This window comes from Mycteria americana, chromosome 13 (genome assembly GCF_035582795.1).
Source record: "Mycteria americana isolate JAX WOST 10 ecotype Jacksonville Zoo and Gardens chromosome 13, USCA_MyAme_1.0, whole genome shotgun sequence".
Lineage (NCBI taxonomy): Eukaryota > Metazoa > Chordata > Aves > Ciconiiformes > Ciconiidae > Mycteria > Mycteria americana.
The window spans coordinates 8,874,532-8,887,766 of NC_134377.1; the positions used below are offsets into that span (position 1 = coordinate 8,874,532).

At 62.6% G+C, this 13,235-nt stretch overlaps 1 protein-coding gene across 6 annotated transcripts; it reads right to left on the minus strand.

The window, feature by feature from the left end:
- Nucleotides 1-1,916: 1,916 nt before the first annotated feature.
- ASPHD2 (aspartate beta-hydroxylase domain containing 2) lies at nt 1,917-12,334 on the minus strand. Of its 6 annotated transcripts, none has more exons than XM_075516023.1 (5): nt 12,152-12,334; nt 9,974-10,101; nt 7,689-8,806; nt 4,898-5,011; nt 1,927-3,676 (listed from the first exon to the last, which is right to left on the minus strand). In XM_075516023.1, exons 3-5 carry the CDS (start codon nt 8,572-8,574, stop codon nt 3,567-3,569), a joined length of 1,110 nt encoding a protein of 369 aa, XP_075372138.1. In that variant the 5' UTR covers nt 8,575-8,806; nt 9,974-10,101; nt 12,152-12,334; the 3' UTR covers nt 1,927-3,566. The 6 variants fall into 6 exon arrangements, 5 of the variants coding, with proteins under 5 accessions (XP_075372140.1, XP_075372138.1, XP_075372137.1 ...); XM_075516022.1 differs by lacking the exon at nt 12,152-12,334 and adding an exon at nt 11,175-12,135; XR_012777726.1 differs by lacking the exon at nt 9,974-10,101 and having other exon boundaries at nt 1,933-2,062; nt 3,294-3,676.
- Between the last annotated feature and the right edge of the window lie 901 nt (nt 12,335-13,235).

Here is a 13,235-nt window from a genome sequence, read left to right on the forward strand (position 1 = left end):
AGAGGGTCCCTGTTAGATACTGCTCTGTCTGTCCCCTCTTTGCACGCTCAGCAGCCCTGGTCCAGGTTCTCTCCGCAATGCTCAGGAAGCAAGGAAGCCTCAGACTGCCAGAAGCAGCAAGGAGACAGCAGGCAGGGCTGCGAGGCAGCCCCAGACTGCTCTGCTTCCCCGAGGGAGATCCTGCTGTCTCCTAGCTGGGTGTGTTGGGAAGTGGTTGTGTGCTCTATCAGGAAACACGAAAAAGTTGAAGGAAAAGCCTGAGAGGGACAGGAGGGAGTTTTGGCACAGCAGCAAAGCACAAAATAGATGCTTTTGCCTGCTGTCGTCAGGAATCTTCCGCTACAATCTGCTGTGCCGTCTGTCGGCAGTGGAACAGCTGGGGTGGCTTCATTCCCTGTTGCTTCTTGAACTGCATCTGGCCACCAAGACCTCTTTCTGTCCTTTGATCGTTAAGAGGAAAGTTGTCTTGGGGTAGTGTTGTCTCACAAATGGTGTTTGTTACCCAGTGTGCAACACCCAATACGCACACAGAACAGAGATACCGATTTATTTCTGGTTTTGCGCAAAACCGGGTGCTAGGTGGTAATTTCACAAAGCTGGCATACTGCTTGTTCATGCAGGTACAATATTTATACAGTCTAGTTATACGCATAAGTAAGTACGCAAAGCAGTTTTCTGTTGGTCTATATTTTCTTGTCTTACTCTTAAAGCTACAGTACTACTTCAATATTCCGCGCATGCTCAAAGGTGAGGGGTCTCTGCTTGGGCCGGGTTCCCCAGCCCAATGGGTGTGATATTTAGTATTATAATGAGGATAGTTCACGTGAGGGTGCTACACTTCTACCAGTAGTTTCAGATGGTTCCTAAAACATCTTAATTAGCTTACATATTTCTCCAGGATGTGTTTCACTCCCAAGGACAATAATTTTTGATTAGACGTTCCACATCCCAGTCTGAATCCTCCTTATCAACTTTATGTAAGTCCTGGCCTTCCACCAGCTCTAGTATACTTCTCACATCTAAAAATTTAGATCAGACCGACCTTCCACGTAAACCTGTAGAACACTGAATCTGATTGACTACAGTAGTACAGCAAAGCCCCCCAGGCCCTTGGCTTAATGGTTGCATTGTAGAGAGGATATTTAAAAACTGGTCATTTCAAGTATAACAAGATGACGAGCAGCTGCTGCAGTGTCTGAGCGTGTGAGAGTGCTGCTGAGGAGGGCCAAGGGCCCCATGCCGAGTGATTTCTTGAGTTGCCAAACTGGCGCTGTGCTCGGGGCGATGTCGGGCACTGGCTTTCAGGCAGCTGGGCAGGAACCGAGTGGTAGCCCAGCACCCTCCAGCTGAGAGCTGCTCCCGATGAAGCTGCCTGCTGCCTTTGATGCGTCAGTGCAGGCAGCTGGAATTATTTTCTTTGAAGACTCTCCAGCAGGCTGTGGCCCTGCTGCGGAGCCTGGAGAGCGTGCCGAGCTGGGGGCCGGCGGGTCCGCGGCCGTTTGCGTTGCCGACGGGTGACAGTCTCTGCCGCCCTGGGCACAGGCAGCGCTGCTGTAACCTGCGGGCTGCGCGGCTCTGCAGTGCCTGGGCCGGAGGGGTATGGTAGATGCAGGGAGATGCAAAGCAGCGGCTCCCTGTGCTCCTTGGCAGCGTGTGAAATCTGGGCCAGGGAGGCTGTAACTGGTCAGGACAGAAGCACCGCGGGGCTGGGTATTTTAAAGCAATACCCTTGCTCGCCGTATGGCTTGCAAACTCAGCCTGGGCCCATCCCCTCCTCCCACCCTGCAGCTCCTGCTTTTCCAGTGTGTTTCTCCGCACCAGTAGCTGGCTGAGCTGCTGGGGTAAGCAGGACCCAACCCCCTCGGTGTTTTGCTTGACCCTGGAATAGTTACACCAGCAGGCAGAGCCCGTTCTGTTTTTCAGCACAACTGTTTATTGATAATCTTTGCTTATCCACTGTATGAATGTTACCAAACTGTAAGACAGTTACCAAGCCAGCCTGCTTCCTCAGGGTCTGGTTCCAGGTAGTCAATGCGTGTAGAAATCATGCACTTCAGATATTCTGTAACAAGACAGGTGTAAAAAATATCTCGGATGTACTTGAAATCTCTGCCTTATCTTGCAATCTAATCACTGAAAAATCCATAAAGAAATCGTAGGGGAGCGGGGCTGCGTTCCCTCCCGGGCAGGGCGCAGAGGTGAGTGGTCCCCAGAGCCGTGCCGAGGCCACCGAGCCCGGTGCAGCCGCTTCCCAACCAGAGGCGCAAGGACAGTGGTGAGCATCCACGACATGCTGTGCTTCACGTGTAGCACGTTATAAACCGTACAGCAGCTCTGTACCCAAAACCCCCAAACCCCTGGATGCTGGGCGACTTCAGGAAAATCGCATTGGCTGCTGGGCGGGCAGGACTCCCGGGGGGTGGAGGGCTCGTTCCTTGGGCTGCAGAATTAAACACCCCTTGCCTTTGCTGTCAGGTATGCGTGAGCTGCCTCTGTACACTCGCCCTGGCTCCGGGAAAGAAGATGGAGCAGCAGAAGGAAGCATGACCTCCTTTATTCCCTGGCCTTTGTCTACGGACAAACAAAAGCCTTGCGCTGCGTTCCCAAACAGTGTCCCTGCCCCTGTGGGGGCTTCCCAGCTTGAGCTGTGAAAACCAAAGGTTGCAGATAAAGCAAGGAGGGGATTTAGGCAATTGATAACGCCCTTGGTCAGATTAAAGAGCAGGGCTTGATGTGTGCTGTCCCTTCGACAGGGTGTATGTCGGGGTGCTCCTGGGCTTGCTGCCTTGCTGGGGCTGGGGGCACCTGCAGCTGCGAGGGGAGCCGGTGTCGTGCTCTTCTCCCTGCCCGTGTGGCGAAAAGGTTTCTCAAGGCAGGAGGGCCGGGGAGCCACGTGCTGGGGCACCGCTGGCATGCGAGGGAGGAAGCGGGAGCCCCTGGGCTTGCGGTGCAAGAGTTCTTGGTGGGCAAAGCGTTGCCCTGCCTGCACTGCCCTGCCTGCCCCAGCACGAGCACCCCTGCCCAGGGGGTGCATTGTGCCCGCTGCAGCCCCCAGCATCTGTCTGTCCATCCATCCATCCATCCAGGGACTGCACTGGGGACAGGGGCAGGCTGAGCTCAGCGCTGGGCTGTTTGGCTGGTTTGCTGGTTGGGGGGGAGGGGGGAGGATGTGCGTGTGTGTTGTTCTTTTGATGACCACAAGAAGTTTTACATTATTACATTCAAACAAACACCCTTGGTTTTGTTACTCTACTTCTGAACACTGCAAAACACAGTAGCAACATAACACGTACGAGAGTGGTGCTGCAGCTAACCACGGAGGGAAGGCAATGCGCTGTCATGTTGGAAAATAGTCCCTGAAGCCAACGATGGAAGGAAGGAGATGGGCGTTGATACACGTCGCAGTTTCCATTTACAAGAGCCCCCGGGAGGGAGGACCCCGAGGCCGTGTGCTGGGAGGAAGCTTCCAGTGTGGCAGGCGTCTGCACTGGACCCACGGCAGAGCCGAGCCAGCACGGCCCCCCACCCGCCGGCTGCCCTCGAACCCACAACACCGGGCAGCGCCGTCATCGTCCCGGGGCGAAGATAAAGTCGAGGGCTTGGCGCTCCGCGGCAGCGACATTGGGATGCCACAGGTCCACCATGAAGACCACGCGAGGACCCTCCTCCGGGGGACCTGGGTGGGATGCAAGCACGGGGTGAGGCTGCGCTCCTGCCAGTGCTCGCCCCAGCATGCGGGTGACGGGCTCCAAGCCGGGAGGCTGCCTGCGCCCCGGGCAGAGCGTGCGCCCCGCAGCAGGGCCAGCCTGCAGCTGCACCGGGGAGGCGTCTGCCCGGTGCAGCCCCAGTAAACAACACCTGCTTACTGGGAGCCCAGTGCCTCCAGCAGCCGGCACAGGGCATGGTCCTCCCTGCCGGGTCTCTGGTTTTGCTTTGGGCAATCAGACCCAAAGGTTTCCCGTTGCAGGACAGCAGGCACGATGCTGAGCTTGCCCTCCTTGCAGCTGCGTCTCAGAGCCGTGCAGGGAGCTGCTGCTGCTGCTGTGCTATTCCAGCCTTCCCGGCCCCGCAGCTCTGCGCTGAGCTGCGCTTCCCAACTCCACAGCAGGGTTGATGTGGGAGCAACAGCTTTTGTTCTCCCACTCTCTTCACAAGCTCCCCTGTGTAAAACAGCTCACGCTTTTATGCCATCGGCGACTAATGCCAGTTAATCCGCGAGAGCTGAAGCGGAACAGCCTCCGTCAGCGGTCAAGAAAGGCAACAAAACAGGCCGGCGTGAAGCTTTTCTCCCTGCACGGGACACAAAGGGGCTGCTGGCATGTCAGCGCTGAGCTGCTGCCTTGCAACAGGGCCGCTGCAGCCGGCAGCACTGCCGTGAGCAAGGGCAAGAGGATGCTGAGGCTGTCAGCGTCAGAGCCTGCGCCGCCCTGCAAAGCTCTGGGGGACAAGGGAAGCCTTTCCGTGCTGGCTGCCGCGGCAGGGAGAGGATCACTGGGCCCCGTGCCGGGCTGGCAGTGCTGCAGCAGCGCTGCAGGGCTGCAAGCGAGTCAGGGCGGGAGTGAGCCCTGGGGCGGGCTGAGGAGGGGGCTCCAGGGGCTGCACTGGGCAAGGGGCACTGGGATGCTCCATCACCCTGCAGCAGCAGGGAGCACGCGTGATGAGCGAGCCCCCCCACGCCAGGAACGGGGCTACTGCCCTCTCCGGTGCAAGCCAAGGGCAGCAGCGGTGTAACCCCCACGGGATGCCCCAGGTGCCTCCAGCCCCGCAGATGCCTTGGCAGGAGAAGGCACTGGGTGCAGTCGCCCTGCCTGCCCGCTCCTTCCCAGCCCCCCGGTGCTGGCGTCAGCGCAAGATGAGGCTGCGAGGCCCCCCGCAAGCTTACCCCCGTTGTGCTTACCTTCGTGAAACGCCGTGTGCAGGAAGGAGTCGTCGAAGAGCAGGCAGCGGCCCTCAGCCCAGCACTGAGGCTCGCCCCCCACCACCAGCTCGCAGTTGCTGGGCGTCTTCAGACCTTCGGGCACAAAGAGAGAGGACAGGGAGGGTCAGGCAGTCCTGCGCTCCCTGGGACAAGGGAGCAGCCCCGAAATGCGAACAGCGAGCTCCACGCAAGCTCCACGCTGCTGCCGAGGGGTTGCCTCCCTCCAGAGAGCAGCAGCAGCAGCACAGGCTGCGCTGAATTCAGCGCATGGCAAAGTCCAGGCTTGAAAACACGCACAAAGCTGGCACTGCATTTGCAAGCTGAACTCCGAGCCTGATGCAGCTCAGCCCCTGCCCGCTCCCCTGCCCGCTCCCTCGGGCCCCTCTCGTCCCCAGCGGCTGCAGTCCCCCCTGCAGTCGCTCACCGTACCCCAACGAGCTCAGCGTCGTGGGCGCTCTCTTTTGCACCTGGAACGGCCATCAAGTCCCCGGAGCCCACAAACGCAGGGTGTACGTAGGAAGCCAGCTTCCTGGTGCATTTTCGAGCTTCAGGACCAAAGGCAGAGCCTGCCCTCTCCTTCCTCCAGCTCTGCTGCAATTAACCTCCCCGCTGCAAGGCTGGGGTAGGAGGAAATGCTGCACTGGGACTTGAGAAATGGGCTCAATTCCTGGCTCCGCCACAAGCTCCCCATTTGACCTTTCATCACTCAGCATCTGCCTTGTCACCGAGTCCCCCACCCGAGATGCTGCCACTTGGTCCCCCACCAGGCAGCTGTAAAGACAGAAATCCAGGGGAGGGTCGCAAAACCCTCCTAAGGGATGAGGCTCTGTGAAGGCCACATGAAGAAGGACAATCCTAGAAATAAACTGGGTCTTTTCCTAAAATACCAGTGCAAGTCAGGCCAGTTTGATGAGGGTTGATCCCATCACCCCCTGCATCAGGAATGTCACCGCCCACGGTGCCGGATCACTGGAGCTGGTGCAGAGTCAACCTGCCCCGAGGATGCAGCCACCGTGGAGAAAGGGGTCAGGGCTCACGTGGCTTGCAAACGGTAATGATGCAGCAAACGAGCAGGAACGGATTTCACAGCGATGCCAAAACCAAGCGAGCACAGCAGGGACTCCCAGCTGCCCAGGAGAGCTGGGAGCGCAAAAAGCCGCTCTGCTTTTTTAACGGATGTTTCAAAGCCTACAAAACCCAAAGCCATTTCCCTGCACAACGGCCTCAGCTGGAGACGTTCCAGCTGGAAAGGGGGAGCTGAGCAGCCGGGGGAGGCAGGGAGGAGGCGGCCAGCAGTGCGCAGCCTTTCCATCGCACCCGCACGCCGGGGAACCCTGCCTTGTCCCTCGGAGGGGCAGAGCTGGTGCCTGTGCTTGGCCCCGTGTGTTTGGCAGAGCAGAGTTGGTGTAAATCCTAGAGAGCGACTCAGCTACACTGACGGCGGTTTTGGCTTTTCAGAGCAAGCTGGCCTGAAAGGGCCGGTTGTCTCTTAAATGCATCCGTGCCCCGCGCACAGCGAGAACCGAGTCCCCAGCACCGAGGTAGGAATGTCGGTGCGTGCACGAGCAGCCCGTTGGCATGCCCCGGGCACGGTGCTGTGTCCTGGCTGGAGGGCCAGCAGCCACGGAGCAGATGGAGCTGGAAAATGTGGAAGGACAAGGGAATGACCCGCATGGCTCATCTCCCCGGGGCGTGCGTGCTCCAGCTGGAGGGCTGGCCCCAGCTCCACACTGCCGGGGCACGGCGCGTTCGTCTGAGCCGGTCTGGACCTCGCCGCGCTGGCCCCCTCCCAGGAACCGCTCTTGGCCCCTTGCGAGCAGAACGCATCTCCCCAGCGCCCCAGAGAGAGGGGAGAGCCGGCGGTCGGGCGGTGGGCTGCCTCCTGGCACCAGCAAGAGCAGGTCCCGGCTCCTCAGCAGCTCCCCAGGCCTGGAGAGCTCCTCGGATGAGCTCTGGAGACTGATTCCCATTCTAAATAAATGGCCAGTCACCGCCTGAGTGTGTTTACCCAAGAGAAGTTGGCTGAACAAGCGTGTTCGGTGTTTGCCAGCAGGGCCCGTGCAGTGCCTCCCCCGGCGCGATCTGCGCCGCTTCCAGCGCAGCAGAGTCCCCACCATCTGTGCCGCGTGGGCTCTCCCCATCCCGGGCACCCGCGGGGCGGGGAGCACTGTGCCACCAGCCCAGCGCTCTCCCTGCCGGAGGGGATACCCCGGGATCCCCCCACCCCCGATTGGCACCAAAGCAGCATCTTTGCTCACATCTGCCTGTGTCACGTGCAGAACACCCGAAATCCCAGGAGAGGGGGAGCTGCCGGAGAGGCAGCGCTGGGAGAGAGCTCGGTCCCTGGAGCAGCACCCCAGGCTGCCCCGCAGCCCGCGACGGAAGGTGGGGGTGCCTGCAGAGCAGGGGTCGTTCAAAGACCCCTGCACAAAATCAGCCCTGTATCTCGCGCCGGCGGGAGCCCACGCCTCCAGGTCTGTAGGATAAGGAGGTGAAACGCTCCTGCTGCTGAGCTGGGGACCCCGGGGAGATCGCACACCCGGGCGGGACTGAGGACCGGCCTCTCCTGGGGAGGCCGCTGCTGCCAAAGGCCCCAAACCTCCCTCACACCATGAGCCGGCCCCAGGGCTGCAATTAGCAGCTGAACTCGGAGAGCGCGGGGCGCAAGAAGCCTTTTCCGGGCTTCTGCACCCAGGTGTGGCTGCAGCCCGCCCGCACCGCCCATGGCAGGGATGCCCAGCCAGGATGAACCACCCCGCCGGGCACTTACCTAGATGGCAGCGGATGCGGATGTTGGTGGGTCCGTAGTGCTCGGCGATGACGGTGCCCGGGCTCAGCACGGAGATGCACGCGTTCCCAAAGACATTGTTGCCAATGCAGGTGCGAAGGCTCCCGAGCAAGCGGTACGTCCGTGGGCATCTCCTGCAGTTCCTGGGCACGCACATGCCCTGGTTCACCAGGTAGAAGGTGAACCACTCCCCGCTGGGCGTGCTGTTCATTTTCCATCCTTGTGGGAGGCTGCAGTTTGAGAAAGCTTTGTAGAGGGTCTCAAACTCGCACAGGATGGTCTGGAAGTTGCGTTCCAGCAACTCCACATCATGCTTTTGAGCGTCCCGGGAGAAATAGGGCATGGTCGGCAAGTCTGGCAAGAAGAAGACTTCTGGCTTCTGGATGGACGGCCGGCTGTTGAGGTAGCGGCCCTGCTCACGGATGCCCTTGTGGATCCTGCCCATGCCGGACCAGGAGTAGCGCTTGGCGTACTCCTGCAGGTTGTGGTAGAGTTTCTGGTTGAGCCCGTCGTGGTGCGTGCAGCGCACGCACTCGGGCGAGTGGCAGTAGACGTACCCGTTCTGCACGCCGTTGGCCTCGGCGCTCTGCATCAGGGCGTTGACGGTGGCGTAGGCGCGGGGCTGCTCCCGCCCCACGTGGTAGCAGTACCACACGAAGAGGACCAGGAGGCAGGCGACGGCGGCGAGGGCGGTGGCGTCGCAGTCCCGGAAAGACTGGATGCCGGTGGCGATGAAATCCCGGAGTCCGTCCAGGGACCAGCTCCAGTCCATCAGCCACTCCAAAGACATGGTGGTGCAGCGGGTGGCGGGTGCACGCAGGGGGGCCCGGCGGTCAGTCCTCGTGGTCCTCAGAGGCACCCAAACCATGCAGCTCAGCCGGGGTGTGGGGGGAAGAGGCTGCCATGGGGAAGCAGAGCTGCGGCTCTCTCCAGCACGCCCAGGGGCTCTGCATTGGCAGCAGCAGCCAGCAGCTCCCGGGAAGGCGGGCGGCCAAGCTGCCTGGGGGTCCCAGTGCCCAGGGGGTCAGCAGCAATGTGCCCGGAGGGTCCTGGTCACCGCTCCTGGGCAGATCATCCTGAAAGGCAGCGCTGGAGGGAGGCTGTGGGGAAAGAAACCCAGAGGTGTTAGGGAGGCAGTTTCCCCTTGGGTGCAGTGCACAGGGTGCAGCCGGGGCCGCGTGCCGGGGCTGCGCGGGGCACCAGATCCTCATGGGGGGGGTGATGGATGAGGACCCCTCCTCTCTGCCCAGGAGCCCAACATCATCCCGTGCTGAGAAAAACCCCCACCCCTCCCAACAGCATCTTCCACAAATACCCAAATGGAAGGTAAGGGGGGAGAGCCAGGCCCCTCAGCTCCCACTGCCCCAGGGCGACCGTCTCCCCTCCTGCTCTTCCCCCCATTTCTCTCCTCCATAGCTGCCTTATCACGTCTGAAATCTGGCTGATAAGGCAGCAGGGCAAAGCTGGGAATAGACACTTAAGAGCCCTATCTCGCAGCACGTCAGTTTGTCCCCTGGATCTAAACGCTCTGAAATGACTCTCCCTCCAGGGACTGAGCTGCCAGACCCGAGCCCGCCCTGCGGCTCTGCCCTCCGGGAACACGGGAGCCCAGCGCTCGGCTTGGCCAGCCTGGCAAAGGCTTGGCAGCGATGGTGGCACGTCGGGGTTGGCTTGCTTGATTTCACCAACTACAGGTTACCGGCTCGCAGGTCACAGGAGCTGAACGGCTCCCAGCACCGCCGCAACACCCTGCACGCCTGACCCGAAAATCAGAGCCTGTCCTCCCTCCCTGGGCAGGGGACAACTCTGCCACACAACCAGCGGCTGCTGTCTGTCCCTTCTTCAATGACCTCAGGGCAGTCCTGTCCTGCCTCACCATCACAGCTCTTGGGAAAGCAGCTCGGCAAAAAGAGAAAATGCTCCAATTCCTCATAACCACGAGCAAGGGTTGCTCGCCCAAAACTCCATCCCTGGGCACCTCCGAGCAGCAGACAGCAGGGGCAGAGGGGCAGGCACGGCAACAGATGAGAAATGAAGGGGAAACACAAACCAGGTTGGGAAGCACGCTGAGAGCTACCCCTGCCCACGGCACGCTGCCAGCACCGAAGGAGAGCCTTGTAATTACTGACGTGTGGCATTTAAAGCACTGAACAGGAGTGTCCGCGGGTCAGGTCTCCACACCAAGCAGATGCTCAGGCTGGGCACGTGTGGAGGGTCACAGCCCGCCCCGGAGCACCGAAAGCAGAGTGAAGGATACAGGCTCTCACCCGGTTCATCTGCGCTAGCGCTGTGCCCAGACTGCACCTCCTGGACGTGTCAACTGCTGCACAGCCCCGGGCAGGGCAGGGCAGGGGGATGCAGGCTGGCAGGAGCTGCAGGGCAAACAGCTCTCCATCTGGGAGGAGGGAAACGAGGATGATAGAGGTAAGGGGGAGGGAGGAAGATGCCCTGGGAGCTCATCAGTAAGAGCATTGACCTGAAGGAGCAGGATGAGTTTATTAGCCAGGGAAGCCTTCCAAGCCCTCCCGGCCAAGGTCCTGCAGCCTGTTAATGAATGTGCATTTCCTTATTGATTGCAATGGTGACGTGCTTCAGCTGGTGGAGCTTTGGCTGGGACCTAACCCTGCAGCTGTGGACCTTGTGCAGGGCTGGGGACACAGGCTTCAGGCAGTTTTACACCCCAGGGAGGGACACTTGCACAGCTGACCTCCCTCCCTCCTACTTCCTTGTAGCACGCCGCCTGCGTGCCCCGTCCCGGGATCTGCAATCCACGTGGCACATCACAGCCTCCTGGGAATTTTAAGATAACTTCCTCCTGGGAATTTTAAGATAACTTCCCTCCATCCCCACCGGCTAGCTTTCCTCCAGACACGCCAACCTCTTCGGCTCAGGCCTCAGCTCCCAGGGCGCAGCCATGGAGCCGGTCCCAGCGGCGTTCCCCAAGGCCGGCACAATCCCCCCATGCTCCTCTGCGGTGCTGGAGCGTGCCCGGGAAGGCAGGCAGAGCCCTGGCATGATCTGTATTCAGGGTGGCTCTCACCCTGACAGGCGAGCAGGGAACCGCCTCAGCACAGCAGCCAGGCTCGTTCAGAAGCCGACTGACAAAGCGAGTGCACGGGGCGGGCAGAGCTGGGGGGTCCGACAGCCTCGGGGTCCCTGAGCCGGAGTCGCTCACACCCCTGAGAGGGCGGCACAGCTCAAACACAGCTCCACTGCTGCCCCGGGGCTGCTGTCAACACCTCAAAGGGGGAAAATCATGGGGGAACTGTCAGAGCAGTAAGAGATCAAAGCCCCCACACCCACGTGCAGCCTGCCGGGCCCCAGAGCCTCGCAGCCACGGAGCCATCGGGCTGCTGAGCCCTGGGCTGCGCAGGGGTGCTTCGGGCAGAGCCTCCCGCGGGGATCCAGCCCAGCAGCTGCCTCCTGTCCTGGCACAGGCAGCCCCGATGCAAACCTGCCCAAACCCACCTTTGGCAGGGGTTGTGCCGGCGGTGGCAGAGCAAGGCCCCAAACGCCGGCACCGCTCCCGGCGGACGCTGCGTGGCCGGGACCTGCTGCCGGGCCGGTTGGTGCCGTCACCCTTCCAGCCTGGCTGTACGCAGCACCACGGCCCTGCACCGAGATGGGTAGTCACATAAAGCACCCCTGGCCTGAGATCCAAGAACAGGCTCGTCAGCTAATAATAAACGGCAGAGCCAGTCCAGAAGAGTGGAAATCAATCCCACATTGCACTGAAGTTGTGCAGGACGAGGAGGCGAGCACCGTGCCAGGCAGCAGCGGCGTTACATAATGAAGGCAGAGAGGCTTCGATGCAGCAGAAAGTTGCATCTTGGCGGCTCCGTGGGGGCCCCGGCATCTCCCGGAGGAGGTGGGTTTCGCTCAGCCTGGCCGGGATCCCCAGGCCGTGGGCCCCGCGATGACGAGGACGCATGGCGGGGCTGTCCTCGGCTCGGCACAACCAGTGTCGCCTTCGGGAGCGGCGTGAGGAGCCTCCTCTGGGTGCAGGAGCGTTGGGGTGAGGCAGGGTGCCGGCTGCTACTACGGAGCTGGAGCACGGCCAGGCAGCCACGGGCGCTCGCTTCGCCCTTTCCTCCGGCGTGCCACCCCAGCGGTGTCACCCGGCGCGCTGGTCTCACCCAGTGTGACGGTGTCACCCGGCGTGGCGGCGTCAGCTGGTGTCACCGGTGTGGCTGCACCACCCGGTGTGGCAGCGCTGCCCGCCGTGCTGGTGTCACGTCACCCAGCGTGGCGGTGGCACCTGCCGCCGCGGTGTCACCCGGCGCGGCCGTGTCGCCCGCCCGCCCGCTGCCGAGCCCCGCTGCCCCGGCCGGGCGGAGCCGGGCTGCGCTCCCCGCCGAGGGCACCGCTCCCCGCCCCGCGGCCCCGCCCGCGCCCCCCGCGATGATGCGGTGCGGTGCGGTGCGATGCGACGCGGCGGTACCGACCTGCTGCCCGGGCCGGGCCGGGCCGGGCCGTGCGGGGCCGCCGCTCCGCTCCGCTCCGCTCCGCTCCGTTCCGTTCCGCTCCGCTCGCCGCCGCCGCGGACCACAACTCCCAGCAGCCCGGGCAGGAGGGGCCCGCACCGCCCCCGCCGGGACCGCGCCGGGGCGGCAGCCTGCGGGCCCCGGGCGAGGCGCCGCCCGCCCGCCCGCCCTCCGCTGCGGGCCGGCCCCCGCCCCCGCGCCCGCCCCTCGCCGCGGCCTCGGGGCGGCGCGTCCCGCCCCCGCACCGCGCAGCCGGGCGGGAGCAGCGGGGTTGCGGCACCCGGGTGGGGGTCCTGGGGACGGAGCGGGTGGGAGGCGGGGGTGCTGGTCCCCGAGGGAGCATCCGTCCCGGCTGCGGGCACCCCGGGGTGGGGGGACGCGGGCCCTGGGGACGCAGGCGTCAGCAGCTGGGATGCGGGGGGGTGCGGAGGCACCGGGGGGTGCAGGAGGGCATGCAGGGGCTACGGGCTCCAAGGATACCGGCGCTGGGGGCTGCAGCAGTCAGGATGCAGGGGATGCTGGCCGCGGGGGACGCTGGCCCCAGGGGTGGGAGCACGCAGGGATGCGGGCACTCAGGAGACAGATACAGGCTCCAGGGACATCGACTATTAGGGATGCAGCAGTTGGGATGTGCGGGATGCTGGCTCCAGGGAAGCAGGCGCCCAGGGAGGCAGGGAGTGCCGGCTGCAGGGATACAGGGCACCTGGGGATGCAGCACCCCGGTTGCAGGGGTTGCTGGTCCTCGAGGATGCATGTGTCTGGTATACAGGGGACAGGAGCACCCAGGGAGGCAATGCCTGAGATGCAGGCAGCCAGGGATGCCTCAGCAAGGATGTGAGGGTGTGCTGCAGCACCTGGGGTGGGGGGAGGCTGTTCCCAGGGGTGCTGGCTGCCAGGATGCAGGAGATGCTGGCCTGGGGGCACCTGGGATGCAGCACCATGGATGCAGCCGCCTGGGGAGGCAGTCCCCAGGGATGTGGGCATTCCCAGGGGGTGGCAGAAGTGTGTGAGACCCCCCACGCTCACAGCGAGTTCCTGCCCCTCC